Source organism: Tursiops truncatus, chromosome 19 (genome assembly GCF_011762595.2).
Source record: "Tursiops truncatus isolate mTurTru1 chromosome 19, mTurTru1.mat.Y, whole genome shotgun sequence".
NCBI classification, from domain to species: Eukaryota; Metazoa; Chordata; class Mammalia; order Artiodactyla; family Delphinidae; genus Tursiops; species Tursiops truncatus.
Genome location: NC_047052.1, coordinates 52,587,507 through 52,611,983, shown reverse-complemented (window position 1 = coordinate 52,611,983; position 24,477 = coordinate 52,587,507). Strand labels below are relative to the sequence as shown.

Sequence of the window (24,477 nt, the reverse complement as noted above, 5' to 3'; positions counted from 1 at the left end):
ATTACTCTGATCGTCTGATGTTTGTGGTTGGACATCTTTTGATGTTCGACTACATGTTTGTTTGTTTGTTTTCAGCAAAAACACCCTTATATCCTGGCTCCTCCCTGACCTCTTTGGAGCAGCTCCTCAGAGCTATGGGAGAGGCTGTCTCCCAGGCTATAGTCCTCAGTAAGGTCCCCAAATAAAACATAACATGCAACTTTTAGGTTGTGAGCTTTTGTTCCGTGGACAAAGGTCACAATGTATGAAGACTTCTGTTGCATATTTGGTACTTTCGTTTAATCCTCACAACAACCTTGTGATGCTGGACCTCTCACATCCATTTCACCAAAGCAGAAAACCAAGACATGGCGGGGTAAGGTGCCGCGCATGATATCATACTCTTGCTGAATGAGAAAGCGTGGGTTTGATGCCAGGTGTCTCTGAATGCAAAGCCTAAGATAGTTCCAATAGAGCAGGAAAGGCACTAACAGTAGTTCATAAACCCATCACCTACGGGGATGTTAAGTCCCTAAGGATTAGCCTGTGGGTCCCGCTTCCTGTAGAGGAAATGGACGTCCTGCCTGAGGCTGATGCTGCGTGCGGTCCCTCACTTGGTCCTGATCTCCGAGTATTCTGAGTGGGCGCTCTCCTGAGGATGACGCGTCCCATGGAAGCTGAGGGAGGCGTAATGCAGCTCTTCCTCCATCCCCGAGGTGGGGGTGGCCCCTGCCGAGCTTGTGGGGTCAGGAGGATCCTCTAACTTGGACTCTCGCCGGTGATCCTGGATGGAGAGCAAAGGAAGGGGTCAGATCAAGGTAGTTTCGGGGGGAGAAGGGAGAGAGGGTCCAGGAAGCGAATTTGACTCTGGGACAGAGCATCTATTCCTTCTTCCATTCTGCTACCAAACGTTTCTGAAGGTGCCATTGATTCAGTCATCCAACACATATAACGCTATAGATTGTTTCCCAGTTCTACTGAGCACCCACACAGACCTACGGAGGAAATATTACTACGTTACAGGGAGAGAAACGAAGTCTCAGAGAGGGTAGGTTCCTCCCAAGGTCACACATCTATTGATCACAAACTCAACCCCTGGCCCTCTGAGGTTTCCTGAGGTTTTCCGTAAACAGGAGGGTGTTTATGGAAAAACTCACTTCTGTGTGTCTCTCCTTTACTCTCGCACTGTTATCACACTCACAACACTTCTGTCACCAGATGCGTGGGTTCTTTGTACCCCCACACCAAGGAATTCTCCCACACCAGCTGGGTGTCCTGCAATGTAACTCAATTCTGATACTATCTGCCTGGAGAGAGTGTCAGATCCCACAGGTTGAGGGCTCAGTCCCATGAGACTGCCTCCCCCCCACTTCAGGTGTCAATCACAAGTCCAGGTTGTCACCTGTGCTTCTGACCAACTGGCTATAAATCAGAGGTTCCTAGGGCCTCCTCCTCAGGTTTGATTAATTTGCTGGAGTGGCTCACAAAACTCAGGAAAACCGTTTACTTACTAGATTACTAGTTTATTATGAAAGGATATAGCTTAGGAAGGCGTGAAAAGTCCGATGAAGAAATACACAGGGCAAGGTATGTGGGAAGGGGTGCAGGGTTTCCACCCCCTCTCAAGACACGTCACTCTCCCAGCACCTCCACTTGTGCGCCAGCCAGAAGCTCCCTGTGCCCCATACTATTGGGATTTTTATGGCGGCTTCGTCATGACTAAGCGATGCGTCTCTCCAATGCATCAGCTTGTCCCAACCTCTGAGCCCAGCACTTGCGGCTCCCTCTGTCTAGAGCCCTTCAACGACTCTCTTTCAGGGGCTCACACTGTGTTCCTTCACTTCCTGCAGGGGTTTTCTCAAAGCCTCCCACCCCCAGAACTGTCCCTCCCATTGCATTTCCCTCCATAGCTCTCATTTCCTGTATACTTTCACTACTCACCTGTTCATTGCTTTCACCACAACCGCCCCACTCCCCTCAATAAATGTAAGCCCTTGACAGCAAGGGACATTTTCCACTGTCTCTGTAAAAATACAGAGATTACCCAAGTGCTCAGAACAATCAACAAGTGAGAGATAGTTGCTGAAGGAATAAGTGAATGCATGCATGATGGATTTGCTCAGAGACCTCAGTGATGGCCACATTAGCCATAGCTCAAGAAATAAATGCAAGTCAGGGATCAGAGGATGAGCATGAGTAGGGCTGGTTGATACGGACACGGGAGGAGAAGGGGGCAGATGGGCAATGATTCTGAGGGGCAAAAAGCTTACTTTGCTTGAGCAAGCCTGTTTGGAAGAAGTGCAGCATCAAAGCTGACTCTGGTTTTCCTGCCCTAAATGTCAATCAAGTTGTTTGGCAGTGCGGAGAAACAGTGCATTTCAGACTTGGGCAGGATGGGACGACTGTCTAATACAGATGCAGGCAGTGCAGATGCAGTCAATGCAGATGCAGGTAATACAGATGCAGGCAGTGCAGGTGCAGGTAATGCAGATGCAGGTTATTCAGATGCAGGCCATGCAGACACAGGCAATGCAGATCAGGTCATGCAGGTGCAGGTAATGCAGGTGCAGGCTATGCAGGAGCAGGCAATGCAGATGCAGGGCATGCAGATGCAGGTAATGCAGGTGCAGGTGATGCAGGTGCAGGCTATGCAGGAGCAGGTAGTGCAGATGCAGGGCATGCAGGTGCAGGTAATGCAGATGTTTGGGGGAAGGTGGGGAGGCTTCAGCAGGATAAGAACTAAGTGGGGAGCTCAGCTCAAAGGGAGTGTTTGTATCAAGCTGTATTTAGAAGAAAAACAGACATGCTTTGCAGTGTATCAGTGCAGGAAGAGGTGATGGGGGAAAGGGATAGATCTCTGGCTGGGAGTCAGGAACAAGAGTACCATTGATGAATTGGAGAACCCAGCAGAAGTATGTTTAGGGATGCATTCACCATGTGTTTCTGATGTTTTGACAACCAGGGCTTTGTTAACCCTCGAGGGATTGCCCCTGCCAGTGCTAGTCAAGTTCTAGGGATTCTAAGGGATCTGCCTGCAAGCCTGCCCTTCATATTGCAAACCGATCAGCCCAAACCACTTCCTTTATCAAACTCTTACTCTCTGGACCGTTATCCTGCTCTCATCACCCCGGGGCCAGGTACCAGAAAACCAGAGACAACCCCTACACCCCAGAGCATTCTGAAATCATTCAACTAGACATTCCTCAGTCTGCTTACCCTGCCTGTTCCTTCCCACATAAACCACAAAATCTCTTGCCCAGGTTTCCTCCTCACTCCCTCTGCCTCTTGACAGACCCTTGTGCTGCCCCTCATGGCCCTGCAGGGTGTGGCACGCCCCCTCCTCTTGGGAACTGTACTACCTGTCTTTTTTGTGGCAATCGTCTCCTGATCTCTTGGCCTCACACAGAGGAATAATAATAAATCCTACATTTTCAAAGAAGCAGGAAGGGGAAGAGCTCATTTCTGGACATGCTGAATGGAGCAGGGCTGTGGGCCGCCCCGGGAGATCTGCAGGGCAGGCTGCATTGCCGGGATGCCCGTGTCACTCACCAGGGAAGTTGGTCCTATGACAGGGTGGATGTCCTCCATACCCACTGCAGTCCTGGCTGCTCTCTTCCTGTAGGTCTTCACTCTGTTGGGAGACACGAGGGTCTGTGACACAGGGTATCTCTTTTGAGGCTGGAGTGAGTGACTAAGGCAGGTCAAGCGTAGGGTGAGCCCAACATATTCAGAAAAAACCATAATTCGGAAAGACACCTGCACCCCAACGTTCATAGCAGCACACTTACAATAGCCTGGACGTGGAAGCAACCTAAATGTCCATCGACAGAGGAATGGATAAAGAAGATGTGGCACATATATACAATGGAATATTACTCAGCCATGAAAAAGAACAAAATAATGCCATTTTCTGGGACATGGGTGGACCTAGAGATTGTCATACTGAGTGAAGTAAGCCAGACAGAGAAAGACAAATGTCATGTTATATGGCTAATATGTGGAATCTAAAAAAATGGTACAAATGGACTTATTTACAAAACAGAAATAGAGTCACAGACGCAGAAAACAAACTTATGGTTACCAAGGGGGAAAAGCGGTGGGATAAATTGGGAGATTGGGATTGACATACACACACTGCTATATATAATGCAGATGACTAATAAGGACCTACTATATAGCACGGGGAACTCTACTCAGTACTTTGTAATGACATATGGGAATAGAATCTAAAAAAGAGTGGATATATGCGTATGCATAACTTATTCAATTTGCTGTACACCAGAAACTAGCACAACATTGTAAATCAACTCTACTCCAATAAAAAATAAAAATTAAAAGGGTAGAGGGAGCCCAGGAGCGTTTATAACAAGACTGTGACAAGGTCCCCTCTCCCTCCCGGCTTCTGGATCTGGGACCAGGGCTGGGAACACACTCAAGCCTGGCCAGGTGTCTACGAGCTGGATCTTCACTACCCCTGCACCGCCCCAGCCTTGCTCTGGGTCCTCACAACCCCTCCAGTCCCCTCTTCTCCTCCCCTGGCCCACAGCCAACCCAACTCACCTGAAGAAGATGAGGCACAGGCAGAGAACAAGCAGCGTGGTGACACCAGCTCCCCCAAGGGCCCCCTCAATCACTCCTGCCCTGGCCCCCGAGTTTCCTGCAGACAAGAGAGACTTGGGGAGAATTCCAATCCTGACGAGCAGGCATAGGTCTCCTCCTCTCCGTAGCAGATAGAGAGGGGTGCCCCCCCTTCCCACCGAGGGTTCAGCCCCTATGTTCCCCCACCATTTGTAGGACCTGAGCCTTCTCCAGAAGGGCACAGTCTATGCCACACCTCCTCTCCAGCCCACATACTCCTAACAAACTTCAGCTCTTCGTGGAGTCAGCTATTTGTCCATCCAGGGTCTCTCTGCAAAAGACTCCAGACCTGGCCACAGCAGAGCCATGAGGTTCTGGGCCCCGTGGACATTCCAGAGAGACAGAGAGCACTGTGGGAGGCTGAAGGGCCTTGTCTCTCCTTCCTTCCAGGGAGGGGGTCTAAATCTGCTCTCCTGGCCTCTGTTGGCCCTGTCACTCAGGGTCCACGGTGATCTTTTGTGCCTTCAGAAGGAGGTGGCAGCAGGAAGCTTCTCAGACCTCCAGGTCAGACCCAGACAGCTCTCCTGGCCCTGCCTGGTGGTACCCCTACACTCAGGGCAAGGGATGTGCGTCTGGGCGTCACCTGTCAACAGTGTGGTGGGCACTGCTGAGACAGCCCTAATGGGGCTCTGTCCAGATGGGGGACCAGGTGTTATGACCAGTGGGAATACAGCAGTGAGGGGAGCGCTGGGCTCCAGAGAGGGCTCAGGGTGAGGGCTGAGGGGCTGACAGTCAAAAAAGTGGTCCAAAGAGATGTTGGGACAATCAAACTCTTCTGTATGATACTATAATGGCAGATACATGTCGTTATACATTTGTCCAAACCCATGAAATGTACAACAGCAAGAGGGAACCCTAATGTCAATCATGCACTTTGGTTGAAAATGACGGGTCAGTGGAGATTCATCGATTGTAACAGGCACCCTCTGGCGGGGCGTGCTGTTGGGGGGAGGCCGTGCGTGTGTGGGAAAGTGCAGTGGGGACGAGGGAAGTCTCTTTAACTTCTGATGAATCTGCTATGAACCTAAATCAGTTCCTGAAAATAAAGTCTACTTAAAAAATGTCCCCCCCCCCCCCGCGGCAAGGCTTTCAGTGACTGGAGAAAGATAAAGCCCATATTTAGAATGGGCAGGGAGGGAGGTGTGGGTCACTTTGGCAAGACCAGAGTCGGAGGATACTGCAGGAAGGGACCTAATGGGGGCTTCTTGTGGCTAATTGCAGGACCACACCCGACCTGCACCATTTGAGCTCTGAAAGTGCAGCTCTGACCCAACCTGGAAGAGACCCCACTCCACTCAATGCCCCATGGATGGGGGGGCTCCGTCTTACCTGTGCCATCCCCTGAGCACACACCTCTTGCTGGGCTCTGTGGAGCACCTAGGAGTGGAAGACAGGATTTCCTTCCTCAGTGAGAGGACTGGGGTGAGATAAGCGTAGGCATCCCCCCCACACACACCCAGAAGCCACAGAAATGCAGGAGGGACAGGGCTTCTGTCCTTCCAGGCCCTCCTACTCAGCCGGGTCTCCAGGCAACAGCACCAAGCACCTCCGGCCTGGCCCACCTGCCCCCATCCCCTCACGCCCCGGGCATCACGGCGCAGCGCTCACAGGTGACGCTGAGCTGGATGGTCCTCTCCACGATCACACCGCTTGCGGGGAACTTCACCTGACAGGTGACATTGGTGCCATTGTCCTGGGGCTGTGGGGTGATGGTGAGCACTGAGGACAGGTGGGTCCTGGGGCCCAGGGAGGTGAGGGCGGCTGACGTCCAGGAGAAGATGGGGGGCGCGCCCTGCTCACAGGCCCAGGGCACAGAGCAGGTCAGATTCCCGGGGCGGCCCGCCTCCAGCGTCGCAGGAATGAGAATGTGGGGTGTGTGGTTCAGGGCTGATGAAGAGAGGGGGAGACGGGGTCAGGAGGAGGGTTAGAGGTGCAGCCCTGAGATAAGCTTCAGGCTTTGGTCCAGCCCGTCTTTCTGAACCCCCACTTGCTCTCCCCCCGACCCCTCCCAGGAGGGGGTCCTATCCGAGTCCTGCCCTGGGGCTCCAGGTCCTTCCCCTGAGGCCTCTCCCGGACCCCACTCCTTACCCGTCACATGCAAGGAGAGCTTGTTATAATTATAACTCCATAATGTCATTCCTCTTTCCACATGAAAAAAATATGAACCTTGATCCCTCCTCCTGGCGTCTCTGATGTCCAGGGAGCAATTGTTTCCATGGTCCCCTAGGAAGTGGAATCGGCCTTGGGTCTCTTTCTGAACTTTACGATGTCGGTTGTTTGTGGCCACAGGGGCATCCAGCTTCACATCGGCCCCTTCCTTGAACCAGTAGCCGAAAACTGGGGCAGAGTTGTCCCAGCCGTTCCAGTGATAGTAGAAGGAGCAGGGCACGCGGACACACAGGCCCTCCTGCACCGTCACGGACTCCTGCACTTCCAGCTGGTATCTGCTGTCCCAAGCCAGGGACCCTGCGGGGAAACGAGGGTCAGCCACAGCCCCTGCCCTGCCCAGCCCTCTCCCCGCAGCCCACCCACCTGCCCACAGCAGGGACAGCAGCAGCGGCAGCATCTCTGAGACGGAGGGCTTCTGGGCGTCCTGTGTGTGAAAAGAGAAGGGGGAGGAGAGAGGGAGGTAAGGCTGCGGGGAGACCCACGGGAAGCCGGGGAGGAACACGAGACCCAGCTGTTCACAGAAGAGGAACTGCAAAGCCGGAGCTCGGCCCCCCCTCCGCACAGAGCGCACGGACACCCCTCAGTCCAGTGACCCCGGAGACCTGCCCAGAGAGGAGCAGGCAAGGAGGAGAGCCCTGCCCTGCCCCCCATCTCGGGTGGGTCCTTCCAGCACCAGAGCCTCTGAGGACACGGACGCGTAGGACACGGCGAGCCTCCTAAGGTCCTCCCGTCTGAGCACCGCTGTCTACACCAGGGAGCCGCTCAGCTCCTGTCTCGACCTGGAGGGTCCCAGCCTCACCTAGACCCTCGGGTGGTCGGTCCCGCAAGATGTCGGGCTCTTTAGGGTCTGTGTGAGCGTCTGGGGCAGAAGACAAGAAGGGGCTCCTGGGTGACGTGAAGGCAGCCGCCAATCATGCCTTCACTCCTTCCCCCAACACTGAGCATCTTGGGCTGGTGACCTGGAGACCAGAAGGGCTACGGCTGGCCTGGTCCCTGCCCAGGAGATGCTCCCACCCGGGCCCATCACTTCCCCAAACAGGCAGCACTGTCGGGCTTTAGAGCTGCATCAGTGGTGAGATTGCCGAGTGTCCGGCAGCATACTGGGTATTTTCTAAAAATATGATATGGGATGTTTGTTTAACTTCTACTATGCTGATTCGCAAACTTTCAATGGCATCTTCAGAATAAAAACCATGTAGCATCTTCATGTAGAACAAACGGGCAAGCACATGGTCTATGTCAGTGCAAAGGAAATTTCTTTTTTTTAACGAGCCTCCAAATTATTTAGTTTTCAATTTAGTTTCATTTTTATTTTGTATTGGAGTAGAGTTGATTTACAATGGTGTGTTGGTTTCAGTTGTGCAGCAAGGTGATTCAGTTATACATATACATATATCTATTCTTGTTCAGATTTTTTTCCAGTATAGGTTATTGCAGAATATTGAGTAGCGTTCCCTGTGCTATGCTTTGTCCTTGTTGAGTGTCGATTTTATTTATAGTGGTGTGTATGTGTTAGTCCCAAACTCCTCATTTATCCCTCCCCCATCCCCTTTCCCCTTTGGTAACCATAAGTTTGTTTTCTATGTCTGTGAGTCTGTTTCTGTTTTGTATATGAATTTAGTGGTATTAGTTTTTAGATTCCACATGAAAGTGATATTATATAATGTTATCTCTGTCTGACTTACTTCACTTAGTGTGATCATCTCTAGGTCCATCCATGTTGCTTCAAATGGCATTATTTCATTCTTTTTATGGCTAGGTAATATTCCATTATATATATTCATATATATATCTCACATCCTTATCATTTCTCTGTGGATGGACACTTAGGTTGCTTATATGTCTTGGCTGTTGTGAATAGAGCTGCTATGAACATTGGGTTGCACGTACCTTTTTGAATTAGAGGTTTCTTCGGATATATGCCGAGGAGTGTGATTGCTGGATCATATGCTAACTCTATTTTTAGTTGTTTTTCTTGTTTTTCTGTTTTTTTCTTGCAGTATGCGTCACTGTTGTGGCCTCTCCCGTTGCAGAGTACAGGCTCCGGACGCGCAGGCCCGGCGGCCATGGCTCACGGGCACAGCCGCTCCGTGGCATGTGGGATCTTGCGGACCGGGGCACGAACCCGTGTCGCCTGCATCGGCAGGCGACTCTCAACCACTGCCCCACCAGGGAAGCCCCTATTTTTAGTTTTTTAAGGAACTTCCATACTGTTCTCCTTAGTGGCTGCACCAGTTTACATTTCCATCCACAGTTCCGAGGGGTTCCCTTTTCTTCACACCCTCTCCAGCATTTATTATTTGTAGACTTTTCGATGATTGCCGTCCTGACCGGTGTAAGGTGATACCTCAATGTAGTTTGGATTTGCATTTCCATGAGGATCCTTTTCAAATGAAAGTTCAATCCTGTCTCTGCTCTCCTCAAAGGCTTCCGGATACTTGCATTGGCCTGGAAGCCCTTGGGATAATTGTCTCTTAGGGGAGCACAGAACCTGCTTTCTTCCACTTTCAAGTCTTGGCTCAAACATCACCTCGGGCACACTCTCAGCGACAGAAAACAGCCCCCAAATGTCACCTGTTCGCTCCCTGCCCGATGCTTCTCCAGACACATGTTACCATCAAACACACTCAATGTTTTTCTTTATTTTTAAAAAATGTTTCTATTTTATATCCAGAAGGACAGCTTCTTGATGACAGAGATTTAAAAAATTTCTTTATTGAAATGTAGTTATTTACATTATTTACAATGTTGTGTGTAATGTCTGCTGTCCAGCAAAGTGGCTTAGCTATTCTTATACATATAATACATGTGCTTTTCCATATTCTTTTCCATATGGTTTATCCCAGGATATTGACTATAGTTCCCTGTGTTGTACAGTGGGACCTTGTTTATCCATTCTATATATAATAGTTCACATCTGCTAACCCCAAACTCCGAATCCATCCCCCCCCACACCCCAGGTAACCACAAGCTTATTCTCTATGCTTGATGACAGAGATTTTTTAAAATTTTTTATTTGCAGTACGCGGGCCTCTCACTGTTGTGGCCTCTCCTGTTGCGGAGCACAGGTTCCGGACGCGCAGGCTCAGCGGCCATGGCTCACGGGCCCAACTGCTCCGCGGCATGTGGGATCTTCCCAGACCGGGGCACGAACCCGTGTCCTCTGCATCGGCAGGCGGACTCTCAACCACTGCGCCACCAGGGAAGCCCGAGGACAGAGATGTTTGATGCTGTGCTCACTGATGCCCCCTGGGAACCTCCAACAAGGGGGCACAGAGTACATGTTCAATAGTTCTTGCCGAATAGTCTGTAATTAAGTGTATGCCACTCTTCCACCCAAAACGAGACAATGAAACACACACACACACTCACACACACACACACACACACTCACACACACGCGGTGACATTTAAGCCTGAGCCTGAGGATATTCTCAGGACTTGGAGAGGCAGGAATGGGGAGGGAAGGATGTTTCAGGGGAGGGACTGCACATACAAAGTCTTAGAGTCACAGAGGTCAGGCCAGGCTGGGTGTGGAGACGTGGGGAGATGCAGGGAGAGGAGGGATCTGGGTGGAGAGTCCAGCAGGGCAGAGCCCGCCAGGGTGGAAACTCCAGCCAGTGGTGTGTGCACCTTGGTCTCTGGCTGTGGAGAGGAAACACAGCTGTCCCTGCTGTGCAGCAAGTGGATAGTAACGGTCTCTGCGAACAGTGCGGAGGGCTGTGTTTCCCAGGGAGATGGAGGCAGAAGGTGGGGGGTTCAGAGACCCAGGGAAGAGTTGAGGCTGCTGGAACGACTGGGGTCAAGACGGGAAGGAGATGGGCATCAGGAGGAGCTGTGCTTAGGAGGAAGGATGGACAGCACGTAGTGATTATTGGATCCTGGAGAAGAGGAGCGGGGATGAAAGGGGGCAAACCCCGTCCTTCCTTCTGGCCTTAGAGATGGGGGCCACCTTGTCATCAGTGTGACAGGGAACCCAGCGGAGAAGTGGGTTTGGGGAGGAAGATGGCAGCTCCACTTTGGGTACGCTGAGCGGAGCAATCCTGGGGGCCATTCTGGGGCAGGTGTGCAGTGGGATGTTGGGTGGTAGGATGCCGACATCACTCACCCAGAGGGGTAACCTGGAATGGCGTTTGCAATAGACGCGCCCCCTGCAGGCCTGGCTGCCTTCCTCCTGCGGGACGTCACTCTGAGCCAGGGAAGAGACCAGGCTCTGGTCAGATCGGGTGCCGCGGGCCGCACACTCACCCTGTTCCTTGTTCAGGGGCGGGGGGATGACTGAGGTGGGAGAGGGCAGGTCTGGCCCCACAGACCCTCTAGAGCACAGCGGCTACCTTCAACCCTGACACTGGGCGGGGAGGAGCCTCTGCCCCAGGGGACTCCTCACCGCCCCCAAGCCCCGCCCCCCCACTCCCCCTTCCCGTCAGCCTCCTGCCGGCCCCGCCCCCGCCCCCTCCAGCGCTGGTTCCAGGGTGCAGCCACCTGCGCCCTGCCCTCCCCACCCATCCCCTCTCCCCTCTCCCAGGGGTGCTCACAGGAGGGCGATGAGGACCAAGAAGAGTAGCGGGATCTTGACAGCCGCTTCCCAGATGGCCGTCAGAATCACCTGTGCTGCGACGCGCCCCGACTGCCCTGCAGGAAAGCGGGACCAGGATGGAATCATCTGCTCAATCCTGTGTCCTTCCGCTCCCAGGAGGACTCTGGACGTTGGTCTTCCAGGCTTTCCTCATCCACCGGATGCCAAACCCCATGTGCCTGCGGTATCAGCCCACCCCATGCCCTTACCTTCCAGCAGCTGAACAGGAAACAAAAATGCATAAGTTGGACTTCATGGAAATGAAATATTCGGCTCATCAGTGGACTGAGAAAGTGAAAAACCAACCCATTTAATGGGAGAAAATATTTGCAAATCATAGATTCGATAAGTGTGTGATATCCAGCCTATATAAAAGCCATATAGAAAACAATTGAAGGGCTTCGCTGGTGGCGCAGTGGTTGAGAGTCCGCCTGCCGATGCAGGGGACACGGGTTCGTGCCCCGGTCCGGGAGGGTCCCACGCGCCGCGGAGCGGCTGGGCCCGTGAGCCATGGCCGCTGGGCCTGCGCATCCCGAGTCTGTGCTCCGCGACTGGAGAGGCCGCAACAGTGAGAGGCCCGCGTACCGCAAAAAAAAAAAAGAAAAAACAAACAAACAAAAAAACAATTCAAGAACAAAGAGACAAACAATGAAATTTTTCAAAACGGACAAAGGAATACAAAAGTTCTCCAAATAACCAATACATTCATGAATAAAATGAACGATGTCATTATTCGCTCCATAAATGTAACTCAGAACGTATGAGGTATTTCTTCACACCCACCAGCAGGCTCGAATTGTTTTTTTAAGGAAAATAATGGCGACAAGGATCTGGAGAAATTGGAACCCTCATACATTGCTGGTGGGAATGTAAAATGGTGCTGCCAGTGTGGAAACCATCTGGCATTTCCTCAGAAATTTAAAATTAGAAACTAACATTTGACCCATAAATTTCACTCCTAGGTATATGCCCGAGAAAACTGAAATCAATGATACAAAAAAAATAAAATAAAAATAAAAAGGAAAAGTATAGCAACGTTCATAGCAGCATTGTAAGAGTCAAAAAGTGGAAACAACCCAAACGTCCATCCACTGCTAACTGGATGGAGACAAGCTGGCGCATCCGCGCAATGGAATGTTATTCAGACAAAAAGGAACTGATACTGATACACGCTCTACGGATGATGCTTGAGAACGTTTAGTGAGAGAAGCCGGACAGAAAAGGCCACTGTTTTGTCACATTCCACGTGTATGAAGTATCCACTATAGGCAGATCCAGAGACATGGAGAGCAGCCTCCTGACCTGGCCACAGCAGAGCCATGAGGTTCGGTGCCCCGTGGACATTCCAGAGAGACAGAGAGCACTGTGGGAGGCTGAAGGGCCTTGCCTCTCCTTCCTTCCACGGAGGGGGTCTAAATCTGCTCTCCTGGCCTCTACTCGCCCTGTCACTCAGGGTCCACGGTGATCTTTTGTGCCTTCAGAAGGAGGTGGAAGCAGGAAGCTTCTCAGACCTCCGGGTCAGACCCAGACAGCTCTCCTGGCCCTGCCTGTAGCACCCCAACACCCAGCACAAGGGATGTGCGTCTGGGCATCACCTGTCTACAGATTGGTGGGCACTGCTGAGACAGCCCTAATGGGGCTCTGTCCAGATGGGGGACCAGATGTTATGACCAGTGGGAATACAGCAGTGAGGGGAGCGCTGGGCTCCAGAGAGGGGTCAGGGTGAGGGCTGAGGGGCTGACAGTCACAAAAGTGGTCCAAAGAGATGTTGGGACAATGAAACTCTTCTGTATGATACTATAATGGCAGATACATGTCGTTATACATTTGACCAAACCCATGAAATGTACAACAGCAAGAGGGAACCCTAACGTCAATCATGCACTTTGGTTGAAAATGACGTGTCAGTGGAGATTCATCGATTGTAACAGGAACCCTTTGGCGGGGCGTGCTGTTGCGGGGAGGCCGTGCGTGTGTGGGAAACTGCAACGGGGACAAGGGAAGTCTCTTTACCGTCTGACGAATTCTGCTACGAACCCAAATCAGTTCCTGAAAATAAAGTCTACTTAAGAAATGCCCCCCCCGCAAGGCCTTCGGTGACTGGAAAAAGATAAAGACCATATTTAGAATGGGCAGGGAGGGAGGTGTGGGTCACTTTGGCAAGACCAGAGTCGGAGGATACGGCAGGAAGAGGTCTAATGGGGGCTTCTTGTGTCTAATTGCAGGACCACACCCGACCTGCACCATTTGAGCTCTGAAAGTGCAGCTCTGACCCAACCTGGAAGAGACCCCACTCCACTCAATGCCCCATGGATGGGCGGCTCCGTCTTACCTGTGCCATCCCCTGAGCACACACCTCTTGCTGGGCTCTGTGGAGCACCTAGGAGTGGAAGACAGTGTTTCCTTCCTCAGTGAGAGGACTGGGGTGAGATAAGGGTAGGCATCCCCCCACACACACACCCGGAAGCCACAGAAATGCAGGAGGGACAGGGCTTCTGTCCTTCCAGGCCCTCCTACTCAGCCGGGTCTCAAGGCAACAGCCCCAAGCACCCCCGGCCTGGCCCACCTGCCCCCATCCCCTCACGCCCCGGGCATCACGGCGCAGCGCTCACAGATGACACTGAGCTGGATGGTCCTCTCCACGATCACACCGCTTGCGGGGAACTTCACCTGACAGGTGACATTGGTGCCATTGTCCTGGGGCTGTGGGGTGATGGTGAGCACTGAGGACAGGTGGGTCCTGGGGCCCAGGGAGGTGAGGGCGGCTGACGTCCAGGAGAAGATGGGGGGCGCGCCCTGCTCACAGGCCCAGGGCACAGAGCAGGTCAGGTTCCCGGGGCATCCAGCCTCCAGCGTCGCAGGAATGAGGATGTGGGGTGTGTGGTTTAGGGCTGATGAAGAAAGGGGGAGATGGGGTCAGGAGGAGGGTTAGAGGTGCAGCCCTGAGATAAGCTTCAGGCTTTGGTCCAGCCCCTCTTTCTGAACCCCCACTTGCTCTCCCCCCGACCCCTCCCAGGAGGGGGTCCTATCCGAGTCCTGCCCTGGGGCTCCAGGTCCTTCCCCTGATGCCTCTCCCGGACCCCACTCCTTACCCGTCACATGCAAGGAGAGCTTTTTAGGCTTATAAGTCCATAATGTCGTTCCTCTTTGCACACGAAAAAAATATGAACCTTGATCCCTCCTCCTGGCGTCTCTGATGTCCAGGGAGCAATTGTTTCCATGGTCCCCTAGGAGGTGGAATCGGCCTTGGGTCTCTTCCTGAACTTCACGTCCTGCGTTGTTTGTGGCCACAGGGGCATCCAGCTTCACATCGGCCCCTTCCTTGAACCAGTAGCCGAAAACTGGGGCAGAGTTGTCCGTGTATTCCCAGTGATAGTAGAAGGAGCAGGGCACGCGGACACACAGGCCCTCCTGCACCGTCACGGACTGCTGCACTTCCAGCCGATATCTTCTGTCATGAGCCAGGGACCCTGCGGGGAAACGAGGGTCAGCCACAGCCCCTGCCCTGCCCAGCCCTCTCCCCGCAGCCCACCCACCTGCCCACAGCAGGGACAGCAGCAGCGGCAGCATCTCTGAGACGGAGGGCTTCTGGGCGTCCTGTGTGTGAAAAGAGAAGGGGGAGGAGAGAGGGAGGTAAGGCTGCGGGGAGACCCACGGGAAGCCGGGGAGGAACACGAGACCCAGCTGTTCACAGAAGAGGAACTGCAGAGCCGGAGCTCGGCCCCCCCCTCCGCACAGAGCGCACGGACACCCCTCGGTCCAGAGACCCCGGAGACCTGCCCAGAGAGGAGCAGGCAAGGAGGAGAGCCCTGTCCTGCCCCCCATCTCGGGTGGGTCCTTCCAGCACCAGAGCCTCTGAGGACACGGAGGCGTAGGACACGGTGAGCCTCCTAAGGTCCTCCCGTCTGAGCACCGCTGTCTACACCAGGGAGCCGCTAGCTCCTGTCTCGACCTGGAGGGTCCCAGCCTCACCTAGACCCTCGGGTGGTCAGTCCCGCAAGATGTCGGGTTCTTTAGGGTCTGTGTGAGCGTCTGGGGCAGAAGACAAGAAGGGGCTCCTGGGTGACGTGAAGGCAGCCGCCAATCATGCCTTCACTCCTTCCCCCAACACTGAGCATCTTGGGCTGGTGACCTGGAGACCAGAAGGGCTACGGCTGGCCTGGTCCCTGCCCAGGAGATGCTCCCACCCGGGCCCATCACTTCCTCCCCAAACAGGCAGCACTGTCGGGCTTTAGAGCTGCATCAGTGGTGAGATTGCCGAGTGTCCGGCAGCATACTGGGTATTTTCTAAAAATATGATATGGGATGTTTGTTTAACTTCTACTATGCTGATTCGCAAACTTTCAGTGGCATCTTCAGAATAAAAACCATGTAGCATCTTCATGTAAAACAAACGGGAAGCACATGTTCTATGTCAGTGCAAAGGAAATTTCTTTTTTTTAACGAGCCTCCAAATTATTTAGTTTTCAATTTAGTTTCATTTTTATTTTGTATTGGAGTAGAGTTGATTTACGATGTTGTGTTAGTTTCAGTTGTGCGGCAAGGTGATTCAGTTATACATATACATATATCTATTCTTGTTCAGATTTTTTCCAATATAGGTTATTGCAGAATATTGAGTAGCGTTCCCTGTGCTCTGCTTTGTCCTTGTTGAGTGTCGATTTTATTTATAGCAGTGTGTATGTGTTAGTCTCAAACTCCTCATTTATCCCTGCCCATCCCCTTTCCCCTTTGGTAACCATAAGTTTGTTTTCTATGTCTGTGAGTCTGTTTCTGTTTTGTACATGCATTTATTTGTATTATTTTTTAGATTCCACATGAAAGTGATATTATATTATGTTTATCTCTGTCTGACCTACTTCACTTAGTGTGATCGTCTCTAGGTCCATCCAGGTTGCTGCAAATGGCATTATTTCATTCTTTTCATGGCTAGGTGATATTCCATTATATATATTCATATATATATCTCACATCCTTATCATTTCTCTGTGGATGGACACTCAGGTTGCTTCCATGTCTTGGCTGTTGTGAATAGAGCTGCTATGAACATTGGGTTTCACGTACCTTTTTGAATTAGAGGTTTCTTCGGATATATGCCGAGGAGTGTGATTGCTGGATCATAGGCTAACTCTATTTTTAGTTTTTTTTTGTTTTTTTTTTTTTGCAGTACGCGTCACTGTTGTGGCCTCTCCCATTGCTCCGGACGCGCAGGCCCAGCGGCCATGGCTCACGGGCACAGCCGCTCCGCGGCATGTAGGATCTTCCCGGACCGGGGCACGAACCCGTGTCCCCTGCAGCGGCAGGCGGACTCTCAACCACTGTGCCACCAGGGAAGCCCCTATTTTTAGTTTTTTTATGGAACCTCCATACTGTTCTCCATAGTGGCTGCACCAGTTTACATTTCCATCCACAGTGCAGAGGGGTTCCCTTTTCTTCACACCCTCTCCAGCATTTATTATTTGTAGACTTTTTGATGATGGCCATTCTGACCGGTGTCAGGCGATACCTCATTGTAGTTTGGATTTGCATTTCCGTGAGGATCCTTTTCAAATGAAAGTTCAATCCTGTCTCTGCTCTCCTCAAAGGCTTCCGGATACTTGCATTGCCCTGGAAGCCCTTGGGTCAATTGTCTGTTACAGGAACACAGAACCTGCTTTCTTCCACTTTCAAGTCTTGGCTCAAACATCACCTCGGGCACACTCTCAGCAACAGAAAACAGCCCCCAAATGTCACGTGTTCGCTTCCCTGAGAAGCTGTTCGCTTCTCCAGACACATGTTACCATCAAACACACTCAATATTTTTCTTTATTTTTAAAAAATGTTTCTATCCTTCTTATATCCAGAAGGACAGCTTCTTGATGACAGAGAGTTAAAAACAATTTTTTATTGAAACATAATTATTTACAAAGTTGTGTTTAATGTCTGCTGTCCAGCAAAGTGGCTTAGTTATTCATACACATATAATACATGTGCTTTTCCATATTCTTTTCCATATGGTTTATCCCAGGATATTGACTATAGTTCCCTGTGCTGTACAGTGGGATCTTGTTTATCCATTCTGTATATAATAGTTCACATCTGCTAACCCCAAACTCCGAATCCATCCCCCCCCGTCCCCCAGGTAACCACAAGCTTATTCTCTATGCTTGATGACAGAGATTTTTTTTTTTTTTGCGGTACGCGGCCCTCTGACTGTTGTGGCCTCTCCCATTGCGGAGCACAAGCTCCGGATGCGCAGGCTCAGCGGCCATGCCTCACGGGCCCAGACGCTCTGCGGCATGTGGGATTTTCCCGGACCAGGGCAAACACCCGTGTCCCCTGCATTGGCAGGCGGACTCTCAACCACTGTGCCACCCGGGAAGCCCGATGACAGAGATGTTTGATGCTGTCCTCACTGATGCGCCCTGGGAACCTCCAACAAGGGGGCACAGAGTACATGTTCAATAGTTCTTGCCGAATAGTCTATAATTAAGTGTATGCCACTCTTCCACCCAAAACCAGACAATAAAACACACACACACACACACACACACACACACACACACACACTCACATGCGGTGACATTTAAGCCTGAGCCTGAGGATATTCTCAGGACTTGGAGAGGCAGGAATGGGGAGGGAAGGATGTTTCAGGGGAGGGACTGCACATACAAAGTCTCAGAGTCACAGAGGTCAGGCCAGGCTGGGTGTGGAGACGTGGGGAGATGCAGGGAGAGGAGGGATGTGGGTGGAGAGTCCAGCAGGGCAGAGCCCGCCAGGGCTGCAAATCCAGCCAGTGGTGTGTGCACCTTGGTCTCTGGCCGTGGAGAGGAAACACAGCTGTCCCTGCTGTGCAGCAAGTGGATGGTAGCGGTCTCTGCGAACAGTGCGGAGGCCTGTGTTTCCCAGGGAGATGGAGGCAGGAGGTGGGTGGGTTCAGAGACCCAGGGAAGAGAGGAGGCTGCTGGAACGACTGGGGTCAAGATGGGAAGGAGACGGGCATCAGGACGAGCTGTGCTTAGGAGGAAGGATGGACAGCACTTAGTGATTATTGGATCCTGGAGAAGAGGAGCGGGGATGAAAGGGGGCAAACCCCGTCCTTCCTTCTGGCCTTAGAGATGGGGGCCACCTTGTCATCAGTGTGACAGGGAACCCAGCGGAGAAGTGGGTTTGGGGAGGAAGATGGCAGCTCCACTTTGGGTACGCTGAGCGGAGCAATCCTGGGGGCCATTCTGGGGCAGGTGTGCAGTGGGATGTTGGGTGGTAGGATGCCGACATCACTCACCCAGAGGGGTAACCTGGAATGGCGTTTGCAATAGACGCGCCCCCTGCAGGCCTGGCTGCCTTCCTCCTGCGGGACATCACTCTGAGCCAGAGAAGAGACCAGACTCTGGTCAGATCGGGTGCCGCGGGCCGCACACTCACCCTGTTCCTTGTTCAGGGGCGGGGGCATGACTGAGGTGGGAGAGGGCAGGTCTGGCCCCACAGACCCTCTAGAGCACAGCGGCTACCCTCAACCCTGACACTGGGCGGGGAGGAGCCCCTGCCCCAGGGGACTCCTCACCGCCCCCAAGCCCCGCCCCCCCACTCCCCCTTCCCGTCAGCCTCCTGCCGGCCCCGCCCCCGCCCCCTCCAGCTCTGGTTCCAGGGTGCAGCCACCTGCGCCCTGCCCTCCCCACCCATCCCCTCTCCCCTCTCCCAGGGGTGCTCACAGGAGGGCGATGAGGACCAAGAAGAGTAGCGGGATCTTGACAGCCGCTTCCCAGATGGCCGTCAGAATCACCTGTGCTGCGACGCGCCCCGACTGCCCTGCAGGAAAGTGGGACCAGGATGGAATCATCTGCTCAATCCTGTGTCCTTCCGCTCCCAGGAGAACTCTGGGCGTTGGTCTTCCAGGCTTTCCTCATCCACCCGATGCCGAACCCCGTGTGCCAGGGGTATCAGCCCACCCCATGCCCTTACCTTCCAGCAGCTGAACAGAAAACAAAAATGCGTAAGTTGGACTTCATGAAAATGAAAAATTCGGCTCATCAATCGACTGAGAAAGTGAAAAACCAACCCATTTAATGGGAGAAAATATTTGCAAATCATAGATTCGATATGTGTGTGATATCCAGCCTATATAAAAGCTATATCAAAAACAATACAAGGGCTTCGCTGGTGGCGCCGTGGTTGAGAGTCCGCCTGCCGATGCAGGGGACGCGGGTTCGTGCCCCGGTCCGGGAGGGTCCCACGTGCCGCGGAGCGGCTGGGCCCGTGAGCCATGGCCTCTGGGTCTACGCGGCCGGAGCCTGTGCTCCGCGACGGGAGAGGCCGGAACAGTGAGAGGCCTGCGTACCGCAAAAAAAAAAAAGAAAAAAAAAGACCAAAAAAACAATTCAAGAACAAAGAGACAATGAAATTTTTACAAACGGACAAAGAACTAAAACAATTTTCCAAATAACCAATACGTTCATGAATAAAATGAACGATGCCATTACTCGCTCCATAAATGTAACTCAAAATAAAGTCTACTTAAAAAATGTCCCCCCCCCCCCCCCCCCCCCCCCCCCCCCCCCCCCCCCCCGCGCAAGGCCTTCGGTGACTGGAGAAAGATAAAGACCATATTTAGAATGGGCAGGGAGGGAGGTGTGGGTCACTTTGACAAGACCAGAGTCGGAGGATACGGCAGGAAGAGACCTAATGGGGGCTTCTTGTGTCTAATTGTAGGACCACACCCGACCTGCACCATTTGAGCTCTGAATGTGCAGTCCTGACCCAACCTGGAAGAGACCCCACTCCAGTCAATGCCCCATAGATGGGGGGCTCCGTCTTACCTGTGCCATCCCCTGAGCACACACCTCTTGCTGGGCTCTGTGGAGCACCTAGGAGTGGAAGACAGTGTTTCCTTCCTCAGTGATAGGACTGGGGTGAGATAAGCGTAGGCACCCCACACACACACACCCAGAAGCCACAGAAATGCAGGAGGGACAAGGTTTCTGTCCTTCCAGGCCCTCCTACTCAGCCAGGTCTCCAGGCAACAGCCCCAAGCACCCCCGGCCTGGCCCACCTGCCCCCATCCCCTCACGCCCCGGGCATCACGGCGCAGCGCTCACAGGTGACACTGAGCTGGATGGTCCTCTCCACGATCACACCGCTTGCGGGGAACTTCACCTGACAGGTGACATTGGTGCCATTGTCCTGGGGCTGTGGGGTGATGGTGAGCACTGAGGACAGGTGGGTCCTGGGGCCCAGGGAGGTGAGGGCGGCTGACGTCCAGGAGAAGATGGGGGGCGCGCCCTGCTCACAGGCCCAGGGCACAGAGCAGGTCAGGTTCCCGGGGCGGCCCGCCTCCAGCGTCGCAGGAATGAGGATGTGGGGTGTGTGGTTCAGGGCTGATGAAGAGAGGGGGAGACGGGGTCAGGAGGAGGGTTAGAGGTGCAGCCCTGAGATAAGCTTCAGGCTTTGGTCCAGCCCCTCTTTCTGAACCCCCACTTGCTCTCCCCCCGACCCCTCCCAGGAGGGGGTCCTATCCGAGTCCTGCCCTGGGGCTCCAGGTCCTTCCCCTGATGCCTCTCCCGGACCCCACTCCTTACCCGTCACATGCAAGGAGAGCTTGTTAGACTTATAACTCCAGAATGTCGTTCCTCTTTCCACACGAAAAAAATATGAACCTTGATCCCTCCTCCTGGCGTCTCTGATGTCCAGGGAGCAATTGTTTCCATGGTCCCCTAGGAGGTGGAATCGGCCTTGGGTCTCTTCCTGAACTTCACGTTCTGGGTTGTTTGTGGCCACAGGGGCATCCAGCTTCTCATTGGCCCCTTCCTTGAACCAGTAGCCGAAAACTGGGGCAGACTTGTCCCAGCTGTACCAGAGATAGTAGAAGGAGCAGGGCACACAGACACACAGGCCCTCCTGCACCGTCACGGACTGCTGCACTTCCAGCCGCAATCTGCTGTCCTGAGCCAGGGACCCTGCGGGGAAACAAGGGTCAGCCGCAGCCCCTGCCCTGCCCACCCCTCTCCCCGCAGCCCACCCACCTGCCCACATCAGGGACAGCAGCAGTGGCAGCATCTCTGAGATGGAGGGCTTCTGGGCATCCTGTGTGTGAAAAGAGAAGGGGAAGGAGAGAGGGAGGTAAGGCTGCGGGGAGACCCACGGGAAGCCGGGGAGGAACACGAGACCCAGCTTTCACAGAAGAGGAACTGCAGAGCCAGAGCTCGGCCCCCCTCCGCACAGAGCGCACGGACACCCCTCGGTCCAGAGACCCCGGAGACCTGCCCAGAGAGGAGCAGGCAAGGAGGAGAGCCCTGTCCTGCCCCCCATCTCGGGTGGGTCCTTCCAGCACCAGAGCCTCTGAGGACACGGACGCGTAGGACACGGTGAGCCTCCTATGGTCCTCGCCTCTGAGCACCGCTGTCTACACCAGGGAGCCGCTGAGGTCGTGTCTTGACCTGGAGGGTCCCAGCCTCACCTAGACCCTCGGGTGGTCGGTCCTGCAAGATGTCAGGTTCTTTAGGGTCTGTGTGAGCGTCTGGGGCAGAATACAAGAAGGGGCTCCTGGGTGACGTGAAGGCAGCCGCCAATCATGCCTTCACTCCTTCCCCCAACACTGAGCATCTTGGGTTGGTGACCTGGAGACCAGAAGGGCTACGGCTGGCCCGGTCCCTGCCCAGGAGATGCTCCCACCCGGGCCCATCACTTCCTCCCCAAACAGGCAGCACTGTCGGGCTTTAGAGCTGCATCAGTGGTGAGATTGCCGAGTGTCCGGCAGCATACTGGGTATTTTCTAAAGATATGATATGGGATGTTTTTTTAACTTCTACTATGCTGATTCCCAAACTTTCAATGGCATCTTCAGAATAAAAACCATGTAGCATCTTCATGTAAAACAAACGGGAAGCACATGGTCTATGTCAGTGCAAAGGAAATTTCTTTCTTTAACGAGCCTCCAAATTATTTAGTTTTCAATTTAGTTTCATTTTTATTTTGTATTGGAGTAGAGTTGATTTACGATGTTGTGTTAGTTTCAGTTGTGCAGCAAGGTGATTCAGTTATACATATACATATATCTATTCTTGTTCAGATTTTTTTCCAGTATAGGTTATTGCAGAATATTGAGTAGCGTTCCCAGTGCTATGCTTTGTCCTTGTTGAGTGTCGATTTTATTTATAGTGGTGTGTATGTGTTAGTCCCAAACTCCTCATTTATCCCTGCCCATCCCCTTTCCCCTTTGGTAACCATAAGTTTGTTTTCTATGTCTGTGAGTCTGTTTCTGTTTTGTACATGAATTTAGTGGTTTTAGTTTTTAGATTCCACATGAACGTGATATTATATAATGTTTGTCTCTGTCTGACTTACTTCACTCAGTGTGATCATCTCTAGGTCCATCCAGGTTGCTGCAAATGGCATTATTTCCTTCTTTTTATGGCTAGGTGATATTCCACTATATATATTTATATATATATCTCACATCCTTATCCATTTCTCTGTGGATGGACACTCAGGTGGCTTCCATGTCTTCGCTGTTGTGAATAGAGCTGCTATGAACATTGGGTTGCACGTATCTTTTTGAATTAGAGGTTTCTTCGGATATATGCCCAGGAGTGTGATTGCTGGATCATATGCTAACTCTATTTTTAGTTTTTTTTTGTTCTTTTTTTTTGCAGTACGCGTCACTGTTGTGGCCTCTCCCATTGCTCCGGACGCACAGGCCCAGCGGCCATGGCTCACGGGCCCAGCCGCTCCGCGGCATGTAGGATCTTCCCGGACCGGGGCACGAACCCGTGTCCCCTGCATCGGCAGGCAGACTCTCAACCACTGTGCCACCAGGGAAGCCCCTATTTTTAGTTTTTTAAGGAACCTCCATTCTGTTCTCCATAGTGGCTGCACCAGTTTACATTTCCATCCACAGTGCAGAGGGGTTCCCTTTTCTTCACACCCTCTCCAGCATTTATTATTTGTAGACTTTTTGATGATGGCCATTCTGACGGGTGTCAGGGGATACCTCATTTTAGTTTGGATTTGCATTTCCGTGAGGATTCTTTTCAAATGAAAGTTCAATCCTGTCTCTGCTCTGCTCAAAGGCTTCCGGATACTTGCATTGGCCTGGAAGCCCTTGGGATAATTGTCTCTTACGGGAACACAGAACCTGCTTTCTTCCACTTTCAAGTCTTGGCTCAAACATCACCTCGGGCACACTCTCAGCAACAGAAAACAGCCCCCAAATGTCACGTGTTCGCTCCCTGCCCGATGCTTCTCCAGACACATGTTACCATCAAGCACACTCAATATTTTTCCTTATTTTTTAAAAATGTTTCTATCCTTATATCCAGAAGGACAGCTTCTTGATGACAGAGATTTTAAAAATTTCTTTATTGAAATGTAGTTATTTACAATGTTATGTATAATGTCTGCTGTCCAGCAAAGTGGCTTAGTTATTCATATACATATAATACATGTGCTTTTTCATATTCTTCTCCATATGGTTTATCCCAGGATATTGACTATAGTTCCCTGTGCTGTACAGTGGGACCTTGTTTATCCATTCTGTATATAATAGTTCATATCTGCTAACCCCAAACTCCGAATCCATCCCCCCCCCCGTCCCCCAGGTAACCACAAGCTTATTCTCTATGCTTGATGACAGACATTTTTTTTTTTTTTTTGCGGTACGCGGACCTCTCACTGTTGTGGCCTCTCCCGTTGCGGAGCACAGGTTCCGGATGCGCAGGCTCAGCGGCCATGGCTCACGGGCCCAGACGCTCCGCTGCATGTGGGATCTTCCCGGACCAGGGCACGAACCCGTGTCCCCTGCATCGGCAGGCGGACTCTCAACCACTGCGCCACCAGGGAAGCCCGATGACAGAGATGTTTGATGCTGTGCTCACTGATGCCCCCTGGGAACCTCCAACAAGGGAGCACAGAGTACATGTTCAATAGTTCTTGCCGAATAGTCTATAATTAAGTGTATGCCATTCTTCCACCCAAAACCAGACAATGACACACACACACACACACACACACTCACACACACACACACACACGCGGTGACATTTAAGCCTGAGCCTGAGGATATGCTCAGGACTTGGAGAGGCAGGAATGGGGAGGGAAGGATGTTTCAGGGGAAGGGACTGCACATACAAAGTCTCAGAGTC

At 52.4% G+C, this 24,477-nt stretch overlaps 4 protein-coding genes across 4 annotated transcripts in view; all 4 read right to left on the bottom strand.

Moving 5' to 3' along the window:
- Positions 1–249: 249 nt before the first annotated feature.
- On the bottom strand, positions 250–7,312 carry CD33 (CD33 molecule). The gene is made up of 7 exons (XM_033845658.2): positions 7,150–7,312; positions 6,706–7,083; positions 6,226–6,504; positions 5,947–5,994; positions 4,540–4,636; positions 3,529–3,610; positions 250–763 (listed from the first exon to the last, which is right to left on the bottom strand). Exons 1-7 carry the CDS (start codon positions 7,181–7,183, stop codon positions 590–592), a joined length of 1,092 nt encoding a protein of 363 aa, XP_033701549.1. The 5' UTR covers positions 7,184–7,312; the 3' UTR covers positions 250–589.
- A 2,607-nt stretch (positions 7,313–9,919) lies between these two features.
- Positions 9,920–24,477, bottom strand: part of LOC117309162 (myeloid cell surface antigen CD33-like) — a 30,370-nt gene continuing 15,812 nt past the window's right edge. Inside the window, exon 9 of the mRNA XM_073796659.1 lies at positions 9,920–10,667. Within this exon, the coding sequence (XP_073652760.1) occupies positions 10,658–10,667 (10 nt within the window). The 3' untranslated portion in view covers positions 9,920–10,657. The remainder of the gene's footprint in view (positions 10,668–24,477) is intronic.
- LOC117309158 (myeloid cell surface antigen CD33-like) lies at positions 10,575–17,466 on the bottom strand. The gene is made up of 7 exons (XM_033845608.2): positions 17,449–17,466; positions 14,899–14,959; positions 14,455–14,832; positions 13,975–14,253; positions 13,695–13,742; positions 11,322–11,418; positions 10,575–10,975 (listed from the first exon to the last, which is right to left on the bottom strand). Exons 1-7 carry the CDS (start codon positions 17,464–17,466, stop codon positions 10,891–10,893), a joined length of 966 nt encoding a protein of 321 aa, XP_033701499.2. The 3' UTR covers positions 10,575–10,890.
- On the bottom strand, positions 17,227–23,915 carry LOC117308941 (myeloid cell surface antigen CD33-like). The gene is made up of 8 exons (XM_033844045.2): positions 23,898–23,915; positions 21,361–21,421; positions 20,917–21,294; positions 20,437–20,715; positions 20,158–20,205; positions 19,054–19,150; positions 18,627–18,707; positions 17,227–18,358 (listed from the first exon to the last, which is right to left on the bottom strand). Exons 1-8 carry the CDS (start codon positions 23,913–23,915, stop codon positions 17,992–17,994), a joined length of 1,329 nt encoding a protein of 442 aa, XP_033699936.1. The 3' UTR covers positions 17,227–17,991.